The sequence below is a fragment of the Schistocerca serialis genome, chromosome 5 (assembly GCF_023864345.2).
Source record: "Schistocerca serialis cubense isolate TAMUIC-IGC-003099 chromosome 5, iqSchSeri2.2, whole genome shotgun sequence".
NCBI classification, from domain to species: domain Eukaryota; kingdom Metazoa; phylum Arthropoda; class Insecta; order Orthoptera; family Acrididae; genus Schistocerca; species Schistocerca serialis.
The window spans coordinates 89,909,488-89,935,646 of NC_064642.1; the positions used below are offsets into that span (position 1 = coordinate 89,909,488).

The 26,159-nt window shown below is 43.2% G+C and overlaps 1 protein-coding gene across 1 annotated transcript in view; it reads left to right on the forward strand.

Moving 5' to 3' along the window:
* Positions 1–3,606: 3,606 nt before the first annotated feature.
* Positions 3,607–26,159, forward strand: part of LOC126481762 (macrophage mannose receptor 1-like) — a 101,196-nt gene continuing 78,643 nt past the window's right edge. The window contains exons 1-3 of the mRNA XM_050105717.1: positions 3,607–3,792; positions 7,093–7,198; positions 20,534–20,821. Of these exons, the coding sequence (XP_049961674.1) occupies positions 3,607–3,792; positions 7,093–7,198; positions 20,534–20,821 (580 nt within the window). The remainder of the gene's footprint in view (positions 3,793–7,092; positions 7,199–20,533; positions 20,822–26,159) is intronic.

Here is a 26,159-nt window from a genome sequence, read left to right on the forward strand (position 1 = left end):
CCTTAGCTGTTTAGTCCCCCTTAAACATCCCAACATCCCCCCCCCCCCCAAATAGACCAGTTCCTAGACCAACATTCAATACATCCTTTAACAGGCAGAATGATTTCAAGATGGTACAGAACCTGGCACTGAAAAGCGCTAATGCGATCTCTTCCAGCCGATACATTCTTCTGTTGTTAATTCTCAAATGACAACACAGCACTCTCCAGCTCCCTCTATACTAAAGGGTCCGTCACGTGTGACATCCAGTGGCCAATTAGCATCACATTTGGTGTCTGGACAGTTTTGATGAAATTGTGTACTACATCCAGTTAACTCTGAACTAGGTTGTTTTCGCTGATGTGCTTGCTATTCAGTTTGCTATTTCTTCCCCCTTACCCATTATTGGCTGACAATAATATTCTTCGTGACTGAAAATATGACTGGTGGACTGAGGTGTAATAGCTCTGAATAATGAAAAGAGATGCAATGAACTGTATTTATTTGACGCAGCCAAATGTACTGTCCTCCCAAAACCGAACAACTCGGACAATCTCTCATTACATGACCTGCGCATACATCACTTCAATGGTTTGTATTTCACAAAATCACTTGCTATGAGATTTTATTCCAAAGTCTTTATCCTGTGTCTGAGATACTGACCAATTCGAAAAAATCGAAATACAATCACAGTTTTGTCACAAGTGACATATAATATTTCCCAGACCAAACTGCAGCTAAGAGTTATTACTCAAGTTGCGCTCTACCAAAACTACGATACAGTATATCAATGACGCAGTAAATGGTCGGATTACCAGTAGTATTGGTAGCATTGTTAGCGAAAAACATAGATGAATGTGTGATAGAAAAAGCAGGAGCCTACGACGTCTCTTTGAATTTTGTTTCTTGCAGATAATTAGAATGGCACATTGTTCAGTGTTAGTCCATTGTGTATTCTACAGCCTTACAAAACATAAACTGCATTTTACAGGTAATAAAAATTAGGAAATCACGTAACTTCCGCCCTTATTCTTCACATGCAAGTACAGTTTACATGCACAATCATAAAAAAATCTGTACTATCATTGTTGTTTTTATACTCAACAGAAACTCCTTCATCATCATCAAAGGCAAAGGGTTCCTGTTATTATTGATAAGTGTGGAAATTATTTATGAAAAACAAAAATGTGTTTTATATAAGCTTGACGAAGTATTGAAGCGATGTTTAATATGTTTTTGTTCTCCAGTTTTTTTTATTTTGCCTTTTTTTAAAGGAAAAAAGGAGTTTTGTAGCGCTATATGATAAAACTGTATTGTTTTTGTATTGTTAGCACAAAATTCCTCGGTTTCCGTTAAAAATCCACAGTGTTAGAATAAAACCTGAATTAAACATTGGAAATTTCAATTTTGCTATAAATACTGTTTATTTTTAAGTAACAGACAGGAGGATAACTATGTAAAACATATATTTCCCATTAGTTATGTGGCCCTTCGTATATCCTCATTGAGGTTATAGATGGTTCACCACTTCCAGTTTTTAGGGGAATCTAGTAAGACGTTGATAGCATACGCAAACAAAGTGATCAAAATGAGGTAACTCCTGATAGATATGCAACACACCTAATGCACAGGCTAAGTGGTTACGATCTTAGCTGACCAAAGCACTACGACAGCTACTGTAGTTTACACTTACTTGTGAAAGTCCTTGGAAGTGTACGGCAGTCTTTCAACTCTAGTTACTGCCCACTGCGCTCAATTTCAGTACTACAATTCCGAAAATCTTCGTGCTACCTTCAGCTGTTTCCAGTTCGACACCTCGCCTTCAATTATTATATCAGCGCCGGCCGGAGTGGCCGAGCGGTTCTAGTCGCTACAGTCTGGAACCGTGCGACCGCTACGCTCGCAGGTTAGAATCCTGCCCCGGGCATGGATGTGTGTGATGTCCTTAGGTTAGTTAGGTTTAAGTAGTTCTAAGTTCTAGGGGACTGATGACCACAGCAGTTAAGTCCCATAGTGCTGAGAGCCATTTGAACCATTATATCAGCTCCTCAACTATCAAAATGGCTCTGAGCACTATGGGACTTAACTTCTGAGGTCATCAGTCCCCTAGAACTTTATTGAACTACTTAAAGCTAACTAACCTAAGGACATCACACACATCCCTGCCCGAGGCAGGATTCGAACCTGCGGTCGTAGCGGTCGCGCGGTTCCAGACTGTAGCGCCTAGACCCGCTCGGCCACCTCGGCAGGCCCTCAATTATCAGTCAATGGAAACCGGAATAAATATATCAGATTCACATCTCTTGGTTTTGCCTACTTTGTTTACTATTTGTTTTTACATTACTCCACTCTAGAACTCAAACAGCAAGCGTTACCGAACTTCAGCTGACCTTTCCACAAGAACCATCATACTCAACTATATTGTGCTCTGCTTTGTACCATCTGTTGCGAGAGATGGCTCTGCTGCGTGACCACCTGAGGGGACGTTCGCTTACTGCCTCCCAGCTGCAGTTCTATACTCCGTCAGACTTTATGAACTACATCTACATCTACATGATTACTCTGAAATTCACATTTAAGTGCTTGGCAGAGGGTTCATCGAACCACAATCATACTATCTCTCCACCATTCCACTCCCGAACAGCGCACGGGAAAAACCAACAGCTAAACCTTTCTGTTCGAGCTCTGATTTCTCTTATTTTATTTTGATGATCATTCCTACCTATGTAGGTTGGGCTCAACAAAATATTTTCGCATTCGGAAGAGAAAGTTGGTGACTGAAATTTCGTAAATAGATCTCGCCGCGACGAAAACGTCTTTGCTTTAATGACTTCCATCCCAACTCGCATATCATATCTGCCACACTCTCTCCCCTATTACGTGATAATACAAAACGAGCTGCCCTTCTTTGCACCCTTTCGATATCCTCCGTCAATCCCACCTGGTAAGGATCCCACACCGCGCAGCAATATTCTAACAGAGGACGAACGAGTGTAGTGTAAGCTGTTTCTTTAGTGGACTTGTTGCATCTTCTAAGTGTCCTGCCAATGAATCGCAACCTTTGGCTCGCCTTCCCCACAATGTTATCTATGTGCTCTTTCCAACTGAAGTTGTTCGTAATTTTTACACCCAGGTACATAGTTGAATTGACAGCCTTGAGAATTGTACTATTTATCGAGTAATCGAATTCCAACGGATTTCTTTTGGAACTCATGTGGATCACCTGACATTTTTCGTTATTTAGCGTCAACTACCACCTGCCACACCATACAGCAATCTTTTCTAAATCGCTTTGCAACTGATACTGATGTTCGGATGACCTTACTAGACGGTAAATTACAGCATCATCTGCGAACAACCTAAGAGAACTGCTCAGATTGTCACCCAGGTCATTTATGTAGATCAGGAACAGCAGAGGTCCCAGGACGCTTCCCTGGGGAACACCTGATATCACTTCAGTTTTACTCGATGATGTGTATGTGGGGACAACAAAAGGATTAAAATTCACAAAGTGTGTATTACTCTTAGAAGTATCATGGTACTAGTCATGGGCTGTGGTGTGTTTGCAACCTCTAAGTGATACTTTGTTTATGTCGGCTTACCGTGTGATTCGTCGCTCAGGCTGAGATGAGTCTGGCGTGGTTGGCGCTGGTGGCGCTGGTGGGGGCGGTGACCACGGTGCGGGGGCAGCGCTGCGTGCCGCTGTCGCAGCCCTACCTGCGCTGGTGGCGTTGCCAGTGCGCCACGCAAGACGGCAGCGCCATCTTCACGACCACGCACGCGCTCAACGATCTGCGCGCCTGGTCCACCAAGGTGAGCTACTCCACGGTATTGTATGATGAGGAGGAAAGGAGAGGGTGAAACTCGATGCTGGCACGTAGCCTACCCCTTTCAAATGTTTCCAAGGTGGATGCTGAGCTTAAGGTGTGCATACGAGAGAGCTATCAACAGTGGCATATACCTTCACTCCATGAGACACTATTCAGTGGTCTGAAATTTAATTTAGGACATTGGTGCAAGAGCAGGAACTTCCCATCACCTCATCTCCTCCCTTAGTCGGCGAAATACTACGCTGTAAATTTCCCCCCTAACCCCCCCCCCACCCCCCACGAGATTCGAGCCAAATACTTCCGTATCGATATACACAACGAAGGTGTGCGTCAGCATCACCTTTGGAGGCGGGTACTTGGGCCCTGTACCGAAGGAAGTTCAGCCTTCCTCTGACGAGGTATTTGTTTACATTCTGTATCCTCAGAAATGGTGATGAACTTGGTGGTTGATGAATATGGTTGGTGAGCATAAGCGACCGTAAACTGGGGGGAGGGGAGTGAGAGACGCACTCGCGCTCGCACCCCTCATTCCCCTCCTCTCCCCCCCCCCCCCCCCGCCCCCCACACACACACATACACTCTTTGGAATCTAGATTTATGGACTTCTCACTTGTTTCTAGCAGGGACTGTCCGTGATTGTACTAACCTACAGACCTAGCATTTTGAAACGCTTTGTGATATATTGTCACTGTGTAACGTGTTTGTTTCTCCGTTCACGGGAAATTGCACTTTTCTTAGTGCGGCGGTGAGTTTGGCGCTGCACTGGATTCCACTTTTAGGAGTATTAACGTGGTATTTTTTGCAGATTATTATTGTTCCTAGCCGACACTATTTTCTCCATGACTTTATTTGAGTATTATATTTTTAATTTTCTGAGTTAACCTAAAGTTATTGTTATATGAATAAAAATATTTCTCTGAATAGCTCATTGGAGTCCCTGTATTTTATCGTAAAAAGTATGTAAGTCTGGATCGTTGAGTCAATAATATGTCATTCTTATTCACATCAACAAAATAAAACGTTGTTCTTTGTACATCATAATGAAATATGCTTACACTTTAGGTAAGAAACCGATCTTTAAACCTTAGAAACATTGTGTGGATACTGATCGTGTAATTCCTGTGAACTTTCGACCAAATTTAATTCTTGAGGCACGATATTTGCTCAATATCGCCCAGTCGGCTTAAATTAACAAAGCACAATGAGCTCAAGAAATTGTTATATAAAATCCACAACTTTTGGAGACGTCAGTGTATTACACGTTTTTTGAATTCGGTAACTTCTCGTACACATTTTGTGTTTATTTGGTTGTACAGAAAACGTGTAAATGTGAATACCATTTTCAGAAACATCCTGTGAACACTGAGTGGTATTTATATTATTGCTTAGATGTACAATGGAAAGCATCCACATAACTTGGAAGTCATGTGCTAAAACAGTTTGTTTTTGTCTTCTACTGGCACACAGGGTTACAAATTGCCGAGAAAAACTATATGTACAATGAAACTTCCTGGCAGATTAAAACTGTGTGCCCGACCGAGACTCGAACTCGGGACCTTTGCCTTTCGCGGGCAAGTGCTCCACCATCTGAGCTACCGAAGCACGACTCACGCCCGCTACTCGCAGCTTTACTTCTGCCAGTATCTCGTCTCCTACAAAACAATGTTTTGTTAATGTATATAAATCCACCTGATGATGAAGGTACAATCCTCCGAGACGCGCAGAGGTTTAATGAAAGTGACAGGCTACACTTGTTTGTGTATTTCAATTGATATTCATGACTCGTCACGGATGGACCTACCTAACATGTTAGCAATTGCAATCATTGCATTCAGCTCAGGCCAGACCATATTTAACTACAGTGAATTAAACAATAGGTTCTCTGCGTATTTACGTCGCGTTGCCAATGGCGTTATGACCGAAATTAATCAGAAATAAACATTTTATTAATTTGTTTTACCCGTGCTAAGCATACACAAAAATACACTTTCGCTTGACTGGTAAAGCATCATTATTTATCGTTTTTAAAACATCTTTGGCACATAATCTTGTTGACATTTCTTAAATAATAGTAATTCTGTGTGGTTCAACGGGATATATCAAGTCTTTCAGTCGAACGTCACTTCGGCGACTTGTATGTTGCAAACTGCCTCTGCAGCCCTAACAGGGGAGGGTGAACTACAGCTTAACGTGGAATCCGAAGCAGGTGGCGAATCCTCATCTCATGAGTTAGTAGTGAAGGCTATGTTAAAGGCAGACTAAATACTCTGTGGTCCGAGCGGGATTCGCTCCCGCGATCTTCCAGTATCTATGCATGTGCTTTACCAGCAGACCATCACGGCCGACATATTTCGCAAATAAATATTTTTGGAGTCGTTATATTAATCCGAAACACCTTCGTGAAGCAGTATGATGTGTGCCCCTGTCAACGAATGCGAATTTTCTTGCTGATCCTCCTGGATCTTTTAAGATCGCAATATTCAATTCGAGGTTTTCTGCAAAATCGTCTAGACTGGTGGCAATTACCATGTAGGAATGTTTATGATAGATGGACGACAGATAAAATGCAGGTCTGGGAAGGGGTATAATCTACCATCACATTCGTAGTCACGCCTTAAACAATCGATCGGTGGTATGACTTTTGATTGTACTGGCTCTTTTAATAGCAAGTGCCACTGAACATTCACAACAATTAGAACTCGGCTATAAGGTAATGGATGGACTGAAGGAACTCGGAAAGACTCTGAAATTTAAAAGTAGATGATTACTGGACAGTGTGAACAGAAGTATGCATCAAACGTGCCGTTAAGTGTGTGTCTGAAAGACTTAGGACACCTGACTTTTCCATGTTACAATGTGTTTTAAAAGTGAGAATTTAATTGTGTAACATTTAGTAAATTTTGCTTAGTGTTGATAGACTTCCCCACGATTCCTACAGTCAATACCATATCATAGCATTTATGTTTTCAGGCTTCCTAGACTACTAGTAAGAAACAGGAACAACCACAGTCTTTTGTGATATATTTGTTTGATAATTCCAACGGGAAAGATAACAAAAATTGACCACGAATATTAATCAAGCAGCAAAACCTCGCCCATTACATTCAATCAGTCGTTGGACACTTTATCTCGAACCATTGGTGAGATATTAACGTTGTTTCATCACATGCGTGTGCGTATTTGTGTTAGTATGTCTGTGTGATGATTTTGTCTTCCCTACCTAAGGAAACGTGCGCACCTCAATTTGATTCATAGGGGGATGAAACCATTCTGCGTGTTTCAGGTGGAGGTTGCCCCTGGCGTGTGCAGCATCAGGGAGGCCCTGATGCTGTGGGACACTGTGAATGGTCGCTATCGCTCACCGCCGTTCTACGCACCGCTTCCCCGACGTTAGTATCTGTGAACTACTGGTAGCTTGTATGGTCTGAAGACAATGTAGAGCTAACTAAATCTCTGTAATACGAAAAGTGGCACTGTTACTTAGGATTTAGTGCATTAACTAATCTTTACTAAAAATAACTTCATATGAACTCTTTCTCTTTCTAATTCTCTGCATTAATAGAACGTATGTCTTTGGGTGTATTTACACTTCCCGTTGCAATAGATGTGATGGCAGCCCGTTAGATTGTATTAGCTTTGGGGAGTTAACACTGATTCATAATAATCGGCGGCTGATTTGAAAGACCATACGAAATAAAAGCTAAGTATTGGGGCTGACCGTCTTCTTGAAAGCAACAGGGTTGACAGAACTGAACTGACCTCAGGTAGAAAGGCACATACTGATTCCAGACAAGAATTTGAATAGCTGGTCACAAGGAGTAGCAATAACTACAGATATGGTGGTGTACAGTTCAAAAAACCGAACGTTGTATCACATGTACACTTACAAGCTATGTACATACAACATGTCTGTAAGATTGAACGAACACTATATGTTTTAAGCTTCTTAGTGTTTGACGGGGCTAGTACAATAATAATAACGTATCGATGACATCTTTCTTCAAGTTTAAATTAAAACGAAAGCCGAACGTTCTGGAGTTTTAGCATCTCTGTGGCACTTACTTTTCATCTCATAAGGAAACTGGCCGGTCTCTGGATTTTTCTCTGTCTCATCCATCAACCGTGCTTGGTAAGGCTAACAGGCTGACGGGCAGCACTAAGGAACCCGTAAAGTAAGGATTTTGTAAGTTACCTCTAGCGCGTATGAAACACATTTCGTTGGTGTTATTCTTCTGGTTCACCTGACACCTGCTTGTTTTTTACAACCAGCTTTAAGTGTCCCTTTCAATTCTGGTGGCTCTAGACGTTTGCCTCTACATATTTTGCATTTACGACTGTTTTTGTGTAATCCAACAATACTGGGTCTTCCCGCCAATTTATGCGTAATATTTTACATCTGGATATATTAGTTAATTAACAATATCTGCTCAAAGCGTCGATGCTGCGCGTATCTTCATCCATTTTGCTATCACATATTTCTGGCGTTGCAATTTTTTTCATTTACGAGTACAACATCAGCACTTAGGAATAGTTTCAGGGAGCTGCCGAAGTTATCTACCACACACTGATCAGCCAGAACATGAAGACCATCCAACCTAATAGCCTGTATGTCCACTTTTGGCACGGGTGACAGCGTCGACGCGACATAGCGTGGAATCCATGAGGCCTTGGTAGGTCGCTGGAAGGGGTTGGCATCACATCTGCACAGACGTCACCTGATTCTCGTAGATTCCGGGGAGGGGGCGATGAGCTCTGACGCCACGTTCAATTACATCCCAGATGTGTTCGATTGAGTTCAGATCTGATGAGTTGGGGGGCAGCACATCAATTGGAACACGTCACTGTGTTCGTCGAACCACATGATACTCTTGGCTTTGTGACATGGCGCATTATCTTGCTGAAAAATGCCACTGCCGTAGGGAAATATGATCGTCATGAAGGGGTGTGCGTGATTTGCAACCAGTGTACGATACTCCATGGCCGCCATGGTGCCTTGCTCCACTGGACCCGTGGGTGTCCACGTCAAAGTTGGGTTGGGTTGATTTTGGGGGAGGAGACCAGACAGCGAGGTCATCGGTCTCATCGGATTAGGGAAGGACGGGAAAGGAAGTCGGCCGTGCTCTTTCAGAGGAACCATCCCGGCATTTGCCTGGAGCGATTTAGGGAAATCACGGAAAACCTAAATCAGGATGGCCGAACGCGGGATTGAACCGTCGTCCTCCCCACTGCGCCATCTCGCTCGGTCCACGAGAAAGTTCCCTAGAGTATAATGGCTCCGTCGCCAGCTTGCCAGCATCCCGCAGTACAGGTGTCAACGAAATGTTCCCCTGGAAGATGACAGATTCGCGCCCTTCTATCGGCATGAGGGAGATGGTATCTGGATTCATCCTACCATACAACGCTCTGCCACTGCGCCTACGTCCAGTGCCGATCGTCACGGGGCCATTCCAGTGGTAGTTGAAGCTGTCGTGGTGTTAACATTGGCACATGTGTGGGTCATCGGCTGCGGAGGCCCATCGTTAGGAGTGTTTGGTGCACTTTGTGTTCAGACACACTTGCACTCTACCAAGCGTTTAAGTGTGATAGTTCCGCCTCAGTATGCCGCCTGTCGTGTTTTACCAGTCTGCTCAGGCTACGACGTCCGACATCTGTAATAATGTCTGGATGTGGTTTCACTTTGGTTTAGCCGCGTGTTGAAGACACTCGCCACAGTACTCTTCGAACGCCCGACAAGTAGTACTGTTTCCTAAATGCTCGTGCCAAGCCTCCGGACGATAACAATCTGCCCTTTGCCAAATACAGATAGATCGCGCGCCTTCCCCATTGTACACATTTACTGCACGCACACTGATACTGTATACACCGTTCGTGTGTCTGACGAACAGTCATTCCTCGCCAGGTGACGCTGGCATAGTCTGTGCGGGCTTATTACGATAGTAGGCCGATCTATGTATATAATCCACTTTTTCATAGTACCTTTGCATTTATGAGGGTACGGAGTCTACTTGCGTTCGTTCATACACTGAAGTTTCGAAGACATGCATACACTAGGGGCAAAGCGCTATTCGTCCACGAGACTCAGAGATCCATAGACACGGGTTCACAGGTAGATGCCGTGTTTCTTGACTTTCGCAAGGCGTTCGGTACAGTTCCCCATAGTCGTTTAATGAAGAAAGTAAGAGCATATGGACTATCAGACCAATTGTGTGATTGGATTGAAGAGTTCCTACATAACAGAACGTAGCATGTCATTCTCAATGGAGAGAAGTCTTCCGAAGTAAGAGTGATTTCAGGTGTGCCGCAGGGGAGTGACATAGGACCGTTGCTATTCACAATATACATAAATGACCTTGTGGATGACATCGGAAGTTCACTGAGGCTTTTTGCAGATGATGCTGTGGTGTATCGAGAGGTTGTAACAATGGAAAATTGTACTGAAATGCAGAAGGATCTGCAGCGAATAGACGCATGGTGCAGGGAATGGCAATTGAATCTCAACGTAGACAAGTGTAATGTGCTGCGAATACATAGAAAGATAGTTCCCTTATCATTTAACTACAAAATAGCAGGTCAGCAACTGGAAGCAGTTCATTCCATAAATTATCTGGGAGTACGCATTAGGAGTGATTTAAAATGGAATGATCATATAAAGTTGATCGTCGGTAAAGCAGATGCCAGACTGTGATTCATTGGAAGAATCCTAAGGAAATGCAATCCGAAAACAAAGGTAGTAGGTTACAGTACTCTTGTTCACCCACTGCTTGAATACTGCTCAACAGTGTGGAATCCGTACCAGATAGGATTGATAGAAGAGATAGAGAAGATCCAACGGAGAGCAGCGCGCTTCGTTACAGGATCATTTAGTAATCGCGAAAGGCTTACGGAGATGATAGATAAACTCCAGTGGAAGACTCTGCAGGAGAGACGCTCAGTAGCTCGGTACGGGCTTTTGTTGAAGTTTCGAGAACATACCTTCACCGAAGAGTCAAGCAGTATATTGCTCCCTCCTACTTATATCTCGCGAAGAGACCATGAGGATAAAATCAGAGAGATTAGAGCCCACACAGAAGCATACCGACAATCCTTCTTTCCACGAAAAATACGAGACTGGAATAGAAGGGAGAACCGATAGAGGTACTCAGGGTACCCTCCGCCACACACCGTCAGGTTGCTTGCGGAGTTTGAATGTAGATGTAGATGTAGATGTAGACCTACGAGATGCAGCCTTCTTAAGGCGTTATCGTCTTTGGCCTGAGGTGGTAAGTCTGTATGTGGATTAAGTTTTTCGAATCGGTAATACTTTTGAAGGTGAACATCAGAAAGAAATATTCGTCTACACTCGAAAAATCACTATAAAGTGCGTGACAAAGATACTGTTTACTGCTGATTTTATGAAGGTTGCTTTTCATTGGTAGATGCTGTGCAGGAAAAATAACTGCTGATATAGCTCTATGAGACTCTCTTCTTTATCTCCACAGTGTCTGGGGGAGGGCGTTGAGTAGGGAGCTGAAGCACATTCCGAAACTCCATGCCAAAAGCCAGTTCTAAGAATTTTGTATGCAGGCTTCACGACTTACATAGCGTACAATCAGTAAATCCATTCCCTCCCCCCGCCCCCTACACACACACACACACACACACACACACACACATCTCCATTTTTCGTACACGTCTGGCTCATTTCGAATTCCCACTTGACGCACAACCACTGCACTGCCATCGGCGTGTCGCGGAGAACTCAGCCATTAGGACAGCACGAGACGGCGTGTCTATAATTGGTGGAAATTCCGTGAGCAACCACTGACAGCGGAAATGTGACACCAGGACGAGAGCGACGGCTGACCAGATGGGCAGGAGGTATCCATCTGAAACTACTGAACTTGTGGCTTATTTGTCCCTACGTTACATACAGGGTGGTCATAATTAAACTGCCCTACTTTAGAGGGCGCTCATTAAAAACAAATGACCGTAGTGAAAGATATACATGGTGGTCCATTGTTAGTGACCGGACCAAATATCTCACGAAATAAGCGTCAAACGAAAAAAACTACAAAGAACGAAACTCGTCTAGCTTGAAGGGGGAAACCAGATGGCGCTATGGTTGGCCCGCTAGATGGCGCTGCCATAGGTCAAACGGATATCAACTGCGTTTTTTAAAATAGGAACCCCCATTTTTATTACATATTCGTGTAGTACGTAAAGAAATATGAATGTTTTAGTTGGACCACTTTTTTCGCTTTGTGATAGATGGCGCTATAATAGTCACAAACGTATAAGTACGTGGTATCACGTAACATTCAGCCAGTGCGGACGGTATTTTCTTCGTGATACATTACCCGTGCTAAAATGGTCCGTTTACCAATTGCGGAAAAGGTCGATATCGTCTTGATGTATGGCTATTGTGATCAAAATGCCCAACGAGCGTGTGCTATGTATGCTGCTCGGTATCCTGGACGACATGATCCAAGTGTCCGGACCGTTCGCCGGATAATTACGTTATTGAAGGAAACAGGAAGTGTCCCGCCACATGTCAAACGTCAACCACGGCCTGCAACAAATGATGATGCCCAAGTAGGTGTTTTAGCTGCTGTCGCGGCTAATCCGCACATCAGTAGCAGACAAACTGCGCGAGAATCGGGAATCTCAAAAACGTCGGTGTTGAGAATGCTACATCAACATCGATTGCACCCGTACCATATTTCTATGCACCAGGAACTGTATGGAGACGACTTTGAACGACATGTACAGTTCTGCTACTGGATACAAGAGAAATTACGGGACGATGGCAGAATTTTTGCACGCGTTCTATTTAGCGACGAGCGTCATTCACCAACAGTGGTAACGTAAACGGACTAATATGCACTATTGGGCAACGGAAAATCCACGATGGCTGCGACAAGTGGAACATCAGCGACCTTGGCGGGTTAATGTATGGTTGCGGCATTATGGGAGGAAGGATAATTGGTCCCCATTTTATCGATTGCAATCTAAATGGTGCAATGTATGCTGATTTCCTACGTAATGTTCTACCGATGTTACTACAAGATGTTTCACTGCATGACAGAATTGGAATGTACTTCCAACATGATGGATGTCCGGCACATAGCTCGCGTGCGGTTGAAGCGGTATTGAATAGCATATTTCATGACAGGTGGATTGGCCGTCGAAGCACCATACTATATGGACCCGCACGTTCACCAGATCTGACGTCCCCGGATTGCTTTCTGTGGGAAAAGTTGAAGGATATTTGCTATCGTGATCCACCGACAACAGCTGACAACACGCGTCAGCGCATTGTCAATGCATGTGCGAATATTACGGAAGGCGAACTACTCGCTGTTGAAAGGAATGTTGTTACACGTATTGCCAAATGCAGTAAGGTTGACGGACATCATTTTGAGGATTTACTGCATTAATGTGGTATTTACAGGTAATCACGCTGTAACAGCATGCGTTCTCAGAAATGATAAGTTCACAAAGATACATGTATCACATTGGAACAATCGAAATAAAATGTTCAAACGTACCTACGTTCTGTATTTTAATTTAAAAAACTCACCTGTTACCAACTGTTCGTCTAAAATTGTGAGCCATATGTTTGTGACTATTACAGCGCCATCTATCAAAAAGCGAAAAAAGTGGTCCAACTAAAACATTCATATTTCTTTACGTACTACACGAATATGTAATAAAAATGGGGTTCCTATTTTTAAAAAAACGCAGTTGATATCCGTTTGACCTATGGCAGCGCCATCTAGTGGGCCAACCATAGCGCCATCTGGTTTCCCCCTTCAAGCTAGACAAGTTTCGTTCTTTGTAGTTTTTTCGTTTGACGCTTATTTCGTGAGATATTTGGTCCGGTCACGATCAATGGACCACCCTGAATACACAGGGTAAAATTTTGTAAGAAAATTTTATATTGAACCAGAGATGGTCAAATGTAGTATCGATTATGTAGTAGCGTCACTGCTCAACAGCGATCGCTGGTTCAAGGTATTATGGGTAATGTGTTAGAGTAACTTTACATAAAGTGATGTACGGAGGACTCTCGCGTGTAAAGACGAGTTATGTCTGTTGTGTGCTGGATATATACCTACTCGCTACGGGCAGTAATGATTTTATTTGCGAGATACCATACCGGAAATAATTAAGGTAAAAATAGCTGTTTGTTTACCAATGCAATGGCCTATTCATACGTGATGACTGAGACAATCTACAGCACTCACATCCAATGATTTTGTAAAGGTAATTGTTAATGTACAATCAGTTTATTGTGTGTTAATTGTGAGCATTATTAATTTTCAAAGAGTCGAAATACAAGTTTTAAAGTTAGTGCCCTATTGTTGCTTACCGCAAGTCAATCAAGACAATAATTGTTCCCAGATCCATGTCGTTTTTGATTAGCTATTTTTCTCAAGAAATTATTCTCTCAGTCATATTTGATTTAATTAAAATGTATGCTAAGCAACAGCCTTGCACAATAGCTGTATGCTAACTGTACAATTTAAAATACTAACAGAGACCAGTGCGAAGAGCGTTACCATTGTGCAGATAAAGGTAAGAAATTTTATTATTTCAGGGATAGTTGTCGCTAAGCACAGGAAACATTTTTTTCAAATAGATCAAGCTTTGTTTTATTACCAGGACCAATTTGAAATCAATAGTGTCACATCAGATTTAGTGTTTGTGTTACGTAAATTCATGCAGTTTTGGTTTCGTTTAAAGTTACTGACAATTTACATTCTCGCAGTCAGAAAAGTTCAGTACAGGGGAAAGCGCATAAGCGGCGAGATAAAATACATGTTCGCATGCCATTCCCATTCTAACTGATGTGTTGCAGGCTGCTGTCAGTTACGTCACTGCAAACGTACATCTTTAAGTAGGAAAATGAAATTTTGTAGAAACATTTGTAAGGACACGCGGAAGAGAAATAACGAATAAGCCACTGAAAGAAACATATTTTAATTTCCACATCAGAGGGTTGAAAACTGCTGATCTTGGTGGTTACGCAGTGTGGAACGATCGGCCAAGGATTCTGTTTTCTCCATATGTGTTACGGAGTAAGCGTTTGACCTCACTAGTAAAGTGAGGCGGAACTCCTTCGTGCATCAAAACAGTTGAGTCCAAAGCACCTCTCTCCCGAAGAGCAGGAACCACATGTTGGCGATGCAGATCACAATAACGTGTCCCGTTCACGTTGCATATTCTCAGTCCTTGGAGTCCGAATTCCTCAAAGCAAATTGATCAGTAATGAACTCTGCCATCAAGCCACATTGTCACATTCACTGTGCAGGCGAACTTCATGAATGTGCGATGGTGGTCACGATCCCCAAATGCAACAATTGTGAGTGTTGACTGCCCCAATGAGCGTACAGTGTGCTTCATTATTCCACAAAACGTTCCAAGGCCACATGTCATCAACTTCAACACTTGCAAGAAACGTAAGAGCAAACTCTACGCGACGGTCTGCGTCAGTGGCAAATGATAACGAGTAATGTGAAGTTTGTACAATGTCGCAATTGTTCGCAGCACTTTGCGAACAGTGGTCCACGGAATGTTCAGCAGTCTCGACAGAGCTTGTGCACTGCTTGCAGCTCGCATACTGCGTCCAACGTTCTCAGCCATGGCAACAGTAACTTCTTGAACAATTTGTGGTGCAACTGGCCTTCGGCGCCCCACAGCAGCAAGTCGAATTACTGGCCGATCGTTCCAAACTGCGTAATCACGAAGATAACTAGATGTCAACCCTCTCATATGGAAATCGTAATGTGTTTCTTCCAATGATTTATTCGTTATTTCTCTTCCACATGTTTCCACAGAGCTTCATTGACATAAGATCACTTGTTTTTTATAAGGACACTCTCAAGTAGCGTAAGTTTAATTCTGAGGGGCGTTCAGTAATTAAAGCAACATATTTTTCACCTGAAAGCAGGTTGGTTTTGTTCAGGATTTCAATACACCTTATTATTCCCCACTCTTTTGGGTACAAAACATTATTTTTCAATATAATCTCCATTCAGAGACGGCCTTACTCCACCTTACTGGGAAGGCAAGGAACCACTCTACTGGTCAAAGTCGGAGCCAACAAAATAAAAGTGGTATAACTTTTGAAATATAAAATTTATTTGACAGATTAACGACATTCAGTTCTATTACAGTAGGAAAGATGAAGAACCCTAGTCTGTGAACAGGGACTAGGGTTAATGAAGAAACTGGGAAGTGAGAATTTTACATGACTAACATTATTATTCAGTTGTCACGGACAATAAATGGGTTAGCTCTACAAAAGTTCTGAACCAGTTTGATGTGAACCGTCTTACAGGTTGTTGATACTGTAGAGACCATGGTGTCAGCATCTGCGAATATACTCCGTTAGTTCCAATCAGCGTTAGAGTATTCTGATTAAATGCAGACGATTTTGGGGCAAGATCCTGATGGTATTTGGAGCTTAAATCATCTGCCCCCATACTTCGCTCCCATTATGTCTCACAGACTTCACACTGACCGACTTATCGTCTTGCATGAGATACACACACTAGTACTCTCTCTCTCTCTCTCTCTCTCTCTCTCTCTCTCTCTCTCTCCACGGCTGGTATTGGGGTGCCCAACGCTCGACACTCTCTGATGTAACAAGGCAACACCGAGAAGCGTTGCTACTACCACACTCTCTGACGAATATAAACCATCTATCTGTTACTAAAGTTTCCCTACTTACAATGACCCAGTATAATAATAGTTTGCAAAAAAATTCAAGGATGTTAAAGAGTGTTTACAAAAGCATATCAAATATAAAAAACATATGTTAATTTCATTCACAGGTGAAATTTCGAGGTTACATAAATCAGTATACAGTAACTCGTCAGGGAGTGAATCGGACCTTCATAAAAGCTACAACCTGTAATGAAGATGTCCTCAGCAGATAGGGGTGAAACTTGGGATTACTTCAATAAATTTGGAAATTTGTGGTAAGTTCCTATGGGACCGAACTGCCGAGGTCATCGGTCCCTAGGCTTACACACTACTTAATCTAACTTTAACTTACACTAATGACACACACCCATGCCCGAGGGAGGGCTCGAACCTCCGACGGGGGGAGTCGCGCGAACCGTGGAAAGGCGCCTCAGACCGCGATCACTTCAATACATGTGATGTACATCACATGTTATTCTTTTGTCAGTGTGCCATCATTTTTTCATCTTGTATTGGCAATTATGGTTTTTAGTGGTAATTTATGTCAGACGACGTATGACAGTGATACAGCTGTGATAATTTTTCTGCCGTTGATGATGGTTTAGAACCAAATCCGGTAGAAGGCTAAATAACAATATCACAGACAGCATTTTGTAAAAGCTTATGTTCGTGCTTGTCTAATCCTTCCTTGGCCAGCAAGGTCGCCGGATCTCTCCCCAGTTGAGAACGTCTGGAGCGTTATAGGCAGGGCTCTCCAACCAGCTCGGGAGTTTGGCGATATAGCGCGCCAGTTGGACACAATTTGGGACGATATTCCTCAGGAGGACATCCAAAAACTCTACCAATGAATGTCAAGCCGAGTAACTGCTTGCACAAGGGTCAGAGGTGGACCAACGCGCTATTGACTTGCCAATCACCCAATTTTTCTGAAACTACATCTACATCTACATGGATACTCTACAAATCATATTTAAGTGCCTAGCAGAGGGTTCATCGAACCACCTTCACAATTCTCTATGATTCCAATCTCGTAAAGAACGAACACCTATATTTTTCCGTATGACCTCTGATTTCCCTTATTTTATCGTGATGATTGTTTCTCTCTATGTAGGTCGGTGTCAACAAAATATTTTCCCATTCAGAGGAGAAAGTTGGTGATTGGAATTTCGTGAGAAGATTCCGTCGCAACGAAAAACGCCTTTCTGTTAATGATGTACATCCCAAATCCTGTATTCTAAAAGAGGACGGACAAGCGTAGTGTAGGGAGTCTTCTTAGTAGATCTGTTACATTTTCTAAGTGTCTTGCCAATAAAACGCAGTCTTCGGTTAGCCTTCCCCACAACGTTTTCTATGTGTTCCTTCCAATTTAAGTTGTTCGTAATTGTAATACCTAGGTATTTAGTTGAATTTACGGCTTTTAGGTTAGACTGATTTATCGTGTAACCGAAGTTTAACGAATTCCTTTTAGCGCTCATGTGGATGCCCTCACATTTTCATTATTTAGGGTCAACTGCCAATTTTTGCACCATTCAGATATCTTTTCTAAATCGTTTTGCAATTTGTTTTGATCTTCTGATGACTTTATTAGTCGATAAACGATAGCGTCATTTGCAAACAACCTAAGACTGCTGCTCAGATTGTCTCCCAAATCGTTTGTATAGATAAGGAACAGCAGAGAGCGCATATCATTACCTTGGGGACTGCCAGAAATCACTTCTGTTTTACTCAATGACTTTCCGTCAGTTACTACAAACTGTGACCTCTCTGACAGGAAGTCACAGGTCCAGTCACATAACTGAAACGATATTACATAAGCACGCAACTTCACTACGAGCCGCTTGTGTGGTACTGTCTCAAAAGCCTTCCGGAAATCCAGAAATACGGAATCGATCTGAAATCCCTTGTCAGTAGCACTCAACACTTCATGTGAATAAATAACTAGTTGTGTTTCACAGGAACTATGTTTTCTAAACCAATGTTGACTGTGTATCAGTAGACAGTTTTCTTCGAGATAATTCATAATGTTTGAACACAAAATACAGGGCGAAAAGTATTTAAACCGACAAACTCTGGGAGGTTGTAGGGACATCAAAACAAATATTTTTCCCTAATGTCATTTTCTCCTACGAGGATTATTTAAACCGGTGGAGGCCGTATTACGCTCTTCAGTTGTTAGAGGGCGCATTACGCTCTTCGGTTGTAGGCAACTGCCGTCCACCATTGTAGTAGTGCATTGACTCAGTTTACTAATGGAGCGACACACCTGGAGTGAGTACACTGATATGGTTGGTGCGTACTACGTAGCGCACCACAACGGACGAGATGCACAGCGGGTTTATCAACAACAATATCCTAATCGCCGTATCCCGCATCATACGACCTTTGCTGCTGTGTACCAACGTCTGCGTGAGACCGGGTCATTTAGCAGATTACCTGGACAGGGACGCCGTCGCACGGTAAGAACGCTGCAATTTGAGGAACCTGTCTTCCAGCATTCGGAGCGGGATCCTTCAGTCAGCACTCGTGCAATTGCACGTAACATGGGGACGAATCAGACGAATGTAAGAACAATCCTTCGAGAGCAGTTGTTACGTCCATTTCACTTACAGCGTGTCCACAACCTGGAACCAGTTGATTATCCACCCAGAGCACAGTTTTCGCAGTGGTACCTCAGGAACCGCGCGACTGCTACGGTCGCAGGTTCGAATCCTGCCTCGGGCATGGATGTGTGTGATGTCCTTAGGTTAGTTAGGTTTAAGTAGTTCTACGTTCTAGGGGACTTATGACCACAGATGTTGAGTCCCATAGTGCTCAGAGCCATTTGAACCATTTTTTTTCGCAGTGGTACCTGGAACAGTGTGAAATGTATCCTACATTTCCATCCTCTGTGTTGTTTACCGATGAAGCAATGTTCGGGCTTGATGGAGCCTTCAACATGCACAGTTCGCATGTCTGAAGTGAGGATGCCGCACATGCCACAGTTACTACCGCTCATCAACTGCGGTTCTTCGTTAATATATGGGTCGGTGTTGTTGGGGACTGTTTAATTGGGCCGTGTCTGCTACCTAGGGCATTAAATGGCAGGCACTATTACAATCTTCTCGCCAGAGCCTTGCCAGAATTGCTGGAAGACGTCCCGTTCCCTACAAGACAACGCATGTGGCTCCAACATGATGGGGCGCCGGCACATTTCAGTCGTCACGTGCGAGATTCCTGAACCGACGGTTCCCAGAAACGTGGATTGGCAAAGGTGGTTCTGTACCATGGCCTGCTCGATCCCCAGGTATGTCCCCTCTGGACGTTTTGTGTGGGGAGAGATGCGCAACCTTGTTTACTCAAATTCTGTTGCATCAGAAGAGGATCTGATTGCCCGTATAGTAGCAGCAGCAGGAACAATTCAGGATACTCCTGGGGTTTTTGCCCGTGTCAGACGAACATGATCCGTGTCAATACAGGCATTTCTGAAAATCTACTGTAACTGAAATTGGGTTGTGTTAATGTGATACCTCTTGGTCATAAAAAAATGGAAAAGTGTTTGTTGGCTTAATTAATTTGCCGCCAAAGAAACCTTCTTCTACCGGTTTAAATATTCCTCATATGAAAAAATGACATTAGGGAAAAATATTTGTTTTGATGTCCCCTACAACCTCACAGAGTTTGTCGGTTTAAATACTTTTCACCTTGTATGTTCCAAAATCCTGTTGTATATCGACGTTAACGATATGGGCCTGTAATTTAATAGATTACTCCTGCTACGTTTCTTGAATATTGGTTTGTCTGCATATGTACGTCGCATCTATCGTTTCCAGCTCCATTCGGATAATTCCTTCGTGGTGAACTGTTTTTATTTTTTTTTTTTATTTTATTATTTTTTTCAATGAGTGTACCATTTTCTACTTTAAAACTGTGTCACTTACTTTCAGAAAGTTAGAACAGTTAGGTGCGGTATGTTTCCCGATGCTGTTTACATTGTAATAGGTATCAGGACGTACGTCACCAGTTGACTGGTTTAAGCCCTTGGAACTGGCCCACAGGCCCTGCGGCGAGTACAGCCGTGGAGTCGCACGCGCTGCGCCTGGGCTACGCGCGCTTCGGCGCCAGCCTGTACAAGCTGCACTCGGAGGCTCTGGACTGGGAGGGGGCGCGCAGGGCGTGCGCCAGCGAGGGCGCCCACCTGGCCGTCGTCCACTCCAGCTACGAGGCCTCCGTTCTCCAGCGGCTGTTCGGGGCGCGCCTGCTCTACAAGGACTCGCCGCGCGCCGACTTCGCCTTCATCGGATTCCACGACCAGTTTAACGAGGGCCAGTACCTCACAATTTACGGTTTGTTCACTTTTTCATGCACATTCTTCACTATTATTTCTCGCTCGCTTTGGCATGATCTTTATCACAGAAACTGGAAAATGCCACTCCCTACACTCGATTATTGCAACCAAGCATTTTAACCGAAAGGTAGCAAGATTTCATAATGAATTTTCTTCTTAATGAGTATACATTACTTTTGGTGTTCCACAGGGTTCAGTATTGACACCATTCCGGCTTTTGTTATACAGAGCCACCCATTTACTTTGACCACCCGAAATCACTTTTCGTAAAGAAGCAGAAAAGTAGCAGTACTAAACAAATATAGTTTAGCTACCAGGGGGACATCAACCAACATCTTTCTTCCATCTACGAGGGTTCGAACTTGCATAGTGGCAACTACACTACTGGCCATTAAAATTGCTACACCGAAAAGATGACGTGCTACAGACGTGAAATTTAACCGACAGGAAAAAGATGCTGTGATATGCAAATGATTAGCTTTTCAGAGCATTCACACAAGGTTAGCGCCGGTGGCGACATGCTGACATGAGGAAAGTTTCCATCAGATTTCTCATACACAAACAGCAGTTGACCGGCGTTGCCCAGTGAAACGCTGTTGTGATGACTCGTGTAAGGAGGAGAACTGCGTACCATCACGTTTCCGACTTTGATAAAGGTCCGATTGTAGCCTATCGCGATTGCAGTTTATCGTATCGCCACATTGCTGCTCGCGTTGCTCCAGACTCAGTGACTGTAAGCAGAATATGGAATCGGTGGGTTCAGGAGGGTAATACGGAACGCCGTGCTGGATCCCAACGGCCTCGTATCACTAGCAGTCGAGATGACAGGCATCTTATCCGCATGGCTGTAACGGATCGTGCAGCCACGTCTCGATCCCTGAGTCAACAGATGGGGACATTTGCAAAACAACAACCACCTGCACGAACAGTTCGACAACGTTGTTTGCAGCAGCATGGACTATCAGCTCGGAGACCATGGCTGCGGTTACTCTTCCGCTGTATCGCAGACGGGAGCGCCTGCGATGGTGTACTCAACAACGAAGCTGGGTGCACGAATGCCAAAACGTCATTTTTTCGGATGACTCCAGGTTCTGTTTACAGCATCATGATGGTCGCATCCGTGTTTGGCGACATCGCGGTGAACGCACATTGGAAGCGTGTATTCGTCATCGCCATACTAGCGTATCACCTGGCGTGATGGTATGGGGTGCCATTGGTTACACGTCACGGTCACCTCTTGTTCGCATTGACGGCACTTTGAACAGTGGACGCTACATTTCAGATGTGTTACGACCCGTGGCTCTACCCTTCATTCGATCCCTGCGAAAACCTACATTTCAGCAGGATAATGCACGACCGCATGTTGCAGGTCCTGTACGGGCCTTTCTGGATACAGAAAATGTTCGACTGCTGCCCTGGCCAGCACATTCTCCAGATCTCTCACCAACTGAAAACGTCTGGTCAATGGTGACCGAGCAACTGGCTGGTCACAATACGCCAGCCACTACTCTTGATGAACTGTAGTATCGTGTTGAAGCTGCATGGGCATCTCTACCTGTACACGCCATCCAAGCTCTGTTTGACTCAATGCCCAGGCGTATCAAGGCCGTTATTACGGCCGGAGATGGTTGTTCTGGGTACTGATTTCTCAGGATCTATGCACCCAAATCGCGTGAAAATGTAATCAAATGTCAGTTCTAGTATAATATATTTGTCCAATGAACACCCGTTTATCATCCGCATTTCCTCTTGGTGTAGCAGTTTTAATGGCCAGTAGTGTATTTATTCACAACCGATACAAAAGAGTTACAAGTTAGCACCTGTAACTGTCCTTCAAAGTAGTCACCAGCGTTGTGTAGAACTCGTTGCCAGCGATGTGGAGGGCGTAGTATACAGTTAGCAGAGCCTGTTATGTCGATGGTGAGAACGGAGCGGTCTAAAGTTATGGTGATTTTCGTGTACAACTGTGGTGGTGTTATCCTAACGCATGACGTTCCTCCACGGCAGACCGTCAGTGCACAGTATTACTGTTCGTTTTTGGAGCATCACCCGCCACCAGCTTTGCGAAAGAAGCTGCGACACTTTCTGCGCAACCCACCCATCATTTTGCACGACAATGCGTGGGCGCATACAGCGCAAGCTGTAGCTGCTCTGTTAGGTCGATGGGACTGGAAAGTACTGTACCATCCACCATACTCCCCGGACTTAAGTCCTTGTGACTTTGATTTGATTCCGAAGATGAAGGAACCACTTCGTGGCATTCGATTCAGAACTGTTCCAGAGATTCGACAGGCAGTAGACCGCTCCATTCGCACCATCAACAGAACAGGCTCTGCTAACGGTATACCACGCCTTCCATATCGCTGGTAACGGGTTCTACACAACGCTGGTGATTACTTTGAAGGATAGTAACAGGTGCAAACATGTAACTCTTTTGTATCGGTTGTGAACAAATAGTAGCCACTATCTAAGTTTCAATCCTGGTATGTTCATCATGAAGATAAGAATAGCACCCTGTATATTTTTCATTCGATACCCCACAGTCATGTCATCAAAACTTTTTCCAAAAACGTATCACAAAGTACAATTCACATAAACATGACATTATGAACTTGACTTTGACTCTCGTATATTAGCACACACAGCAGGAACTCCGGTTAAGGTAACTCATCCACTTGCTGAAGTAGACAGTAAAGAAATGGAAACAAGGAAAACGCACACTGATTATTCAGTCAAACATCTTCAGTGGAAAGTTAATGTGAGTACAATCTGCACCAACGAAGAGAAGGTAGAAATGGTGCTCATGTTTGGATAATATAAGTTGGCAAAACAGTAATCTGCAATAAAGTTTTCTTTTTTACAGTACGGGTACATGTAGTATAGTAATTTACATTCTCCATAGATGAGTAGCATTTTTACCTTTTCTTCGTTGGTGTACATAGCACTCCAATAAACCTTCAAAGCGAGGCAGTTGACTGAATGAACAGGGTGTATTTTTCTTCTTTTTCATTTATGTAATGTCAGCTCCAGCAAGTGGACAAGTTACGTAACCCCGGGTTCCTGCACTGAGTTGCTACAGGAGAGTCAAAGTTAATTTTGTGTTATGCTTTTAATGATATCATATTTACGTGAATGCTACACTATAGTAGTTTTCAAACTATTCTTGAGGAGACGAATTATCTCACTGAATGAAACATATTGGAAGCTATTTAAAAATATTGTTCAGGTGCGGGTATGACTCTGAATCTGAGGGTTCCGTTCAAACGTATAGCAACAGTTCATCCAGCCTGACAGTCGATAACCTCGACGGTTTTTATCTGTTATCGACTTCGATAATGGATTTACAAGACTTTTTCGTGTATGTTTTAAGTCGAAGTCAGATAACAAATGACAAGAGAAATATTTTTTCGTGTGATATAATGACAAATTAATAATTTTCCGTTTTTCCCCTTTGCTTGTACTGTGAAACCTTACTTCTTGCTAAATTTTATGATTCTAGGACGACAGGAAGTAATCTATAGGTTTTAATGAGTGAGTTTACGCTATCAAAATATGTGACACAAACGTCTGTTTCTTTTGATTCCATTGAGTTGAAACCTTCCATTTCTTACATCACCAAGCGATCATAGCCCATAATATTTTATTTATTTATTTGTTTATTTATTTCACCTGATGTGATTAAGGCCATCAGGCCCTCTCTATCATCGGACCAGGGTTTCTCGCATATAGTACCTTTTTTACATCATATCCCTAAGAAAGAACAGTTGTAATACGACGAATAGTACTGAAATGATTTCAGTACCGGAAGCGGCAGAGATGTTTTCTGATAGAGCGACTTGTGAGGAAAGGAAATTTAAGAAGACTACATCGGTTTAGAATACGAGAAAATGAGGAAGATCAGTTTGGAAAGAAACATGCACAAGGGTAAAGGGTGCGTACAAGGACAGTTGTAATCTTTATTGTTACTTTAGCAGATATGTCTTACCACATGATACTGGAATTAAGGAAAACGTGGCAGGGAGACCCACCAATATAACTTTCTTTTCACACACCTGTTTATTTAACGATATATAAACTGTGTTTTACGGATAATCGAAGCATTTAACCACAAAATTTTCTTCAACAAAATGAACAAATTTGCAAAATTCTTTTGACCTTCATTTCATTTGTTGCGAGTTGCCATTGCTGATGATGGTGGTAAATGGTAAATTCTAGCCGGCCGCGGTGGTCTAGCGGTTGTAGGGGCTTCAGTGTGGAACCGCGCGACTGCTACGGTCGCAGGTTCGAATCCTGCCTCGGGCATGGATGTGTGTGATGTCCTTAGGTTAGTTAGGTTTAAGTAGTTCTGAGTTCTAGGGGACTGATGACCACAGATGTTAAGTCCCATAGTGCTCAGAGCCATTTGAACCACAGACAAAAACGAACAAAGAGGAATTTGTTGACTTGCAAGGTGACAGACCAGAGTTAATCTTTAGGAAATTTCTGGAGGGGAGCAGGGAGAGTTACTGCTTGTTTCAAGTGCTAAGATGAAAGAGATTTGTACCATATTGAGTGAAGTATAGGTCTCCATTAAGAAACACCACCCGAACAAAAAGAGCGATGGACATTTTAAATGCTATTACAGTGTGTTATTTTTTGGAAAATTGTACAATGAATGAAATGACATATAGTTCTGGTTCGTTATCTCGTGAAAACGCAAGCGACTGATACCTCAATCTATGCACTTTCCAAAAAAAAAAAAAAAAAAAAGCATCTTAAACTCTACACAGTCGTTCGCCCTTATAACGGAATGAGACTCTCCTTTGAAGCAGCAGTCTTCCTGTAAGAATGCTGAGTATCCCGGCGGTAGCACTGAGTAACCCCTTATACAGCCGGCGGTGACGTCACTGCCACCCAAGGCATCGCTGTATGTGGGCGTACCGTCCAATATGCTTGACATCGAATTGTTGTAGATACATAGAACATATTCTGAGCTCAAACATAACGAGGTATCTTGAACAGAATGACGTCCTCAATGCCAGCCAGCATGGATTCCGAAAACATCGACCATGTGAAATCCAACTCGTACTTTTCTCACATGACATACTGAAAGCTTTGGATCAAGACAGTCAAGTAGATGCAGTATTTCTTAATTTCCGAAGAGCATTTGACTCATTACCACACCTACGCTTATTGTTTAAAGTACTATCATATGCGGTATCAAGAGAAATCTGTGATTGGATGAGGACTTTTCAGTCGGGAGGACGCAGCGTGGTTATCTTGGATGCAGAGTCGTCGTCAGATGTAGAATTATCTTGAGCTCTGCACCAGAGAAGTGTGTTGGGACCCTTATTGTT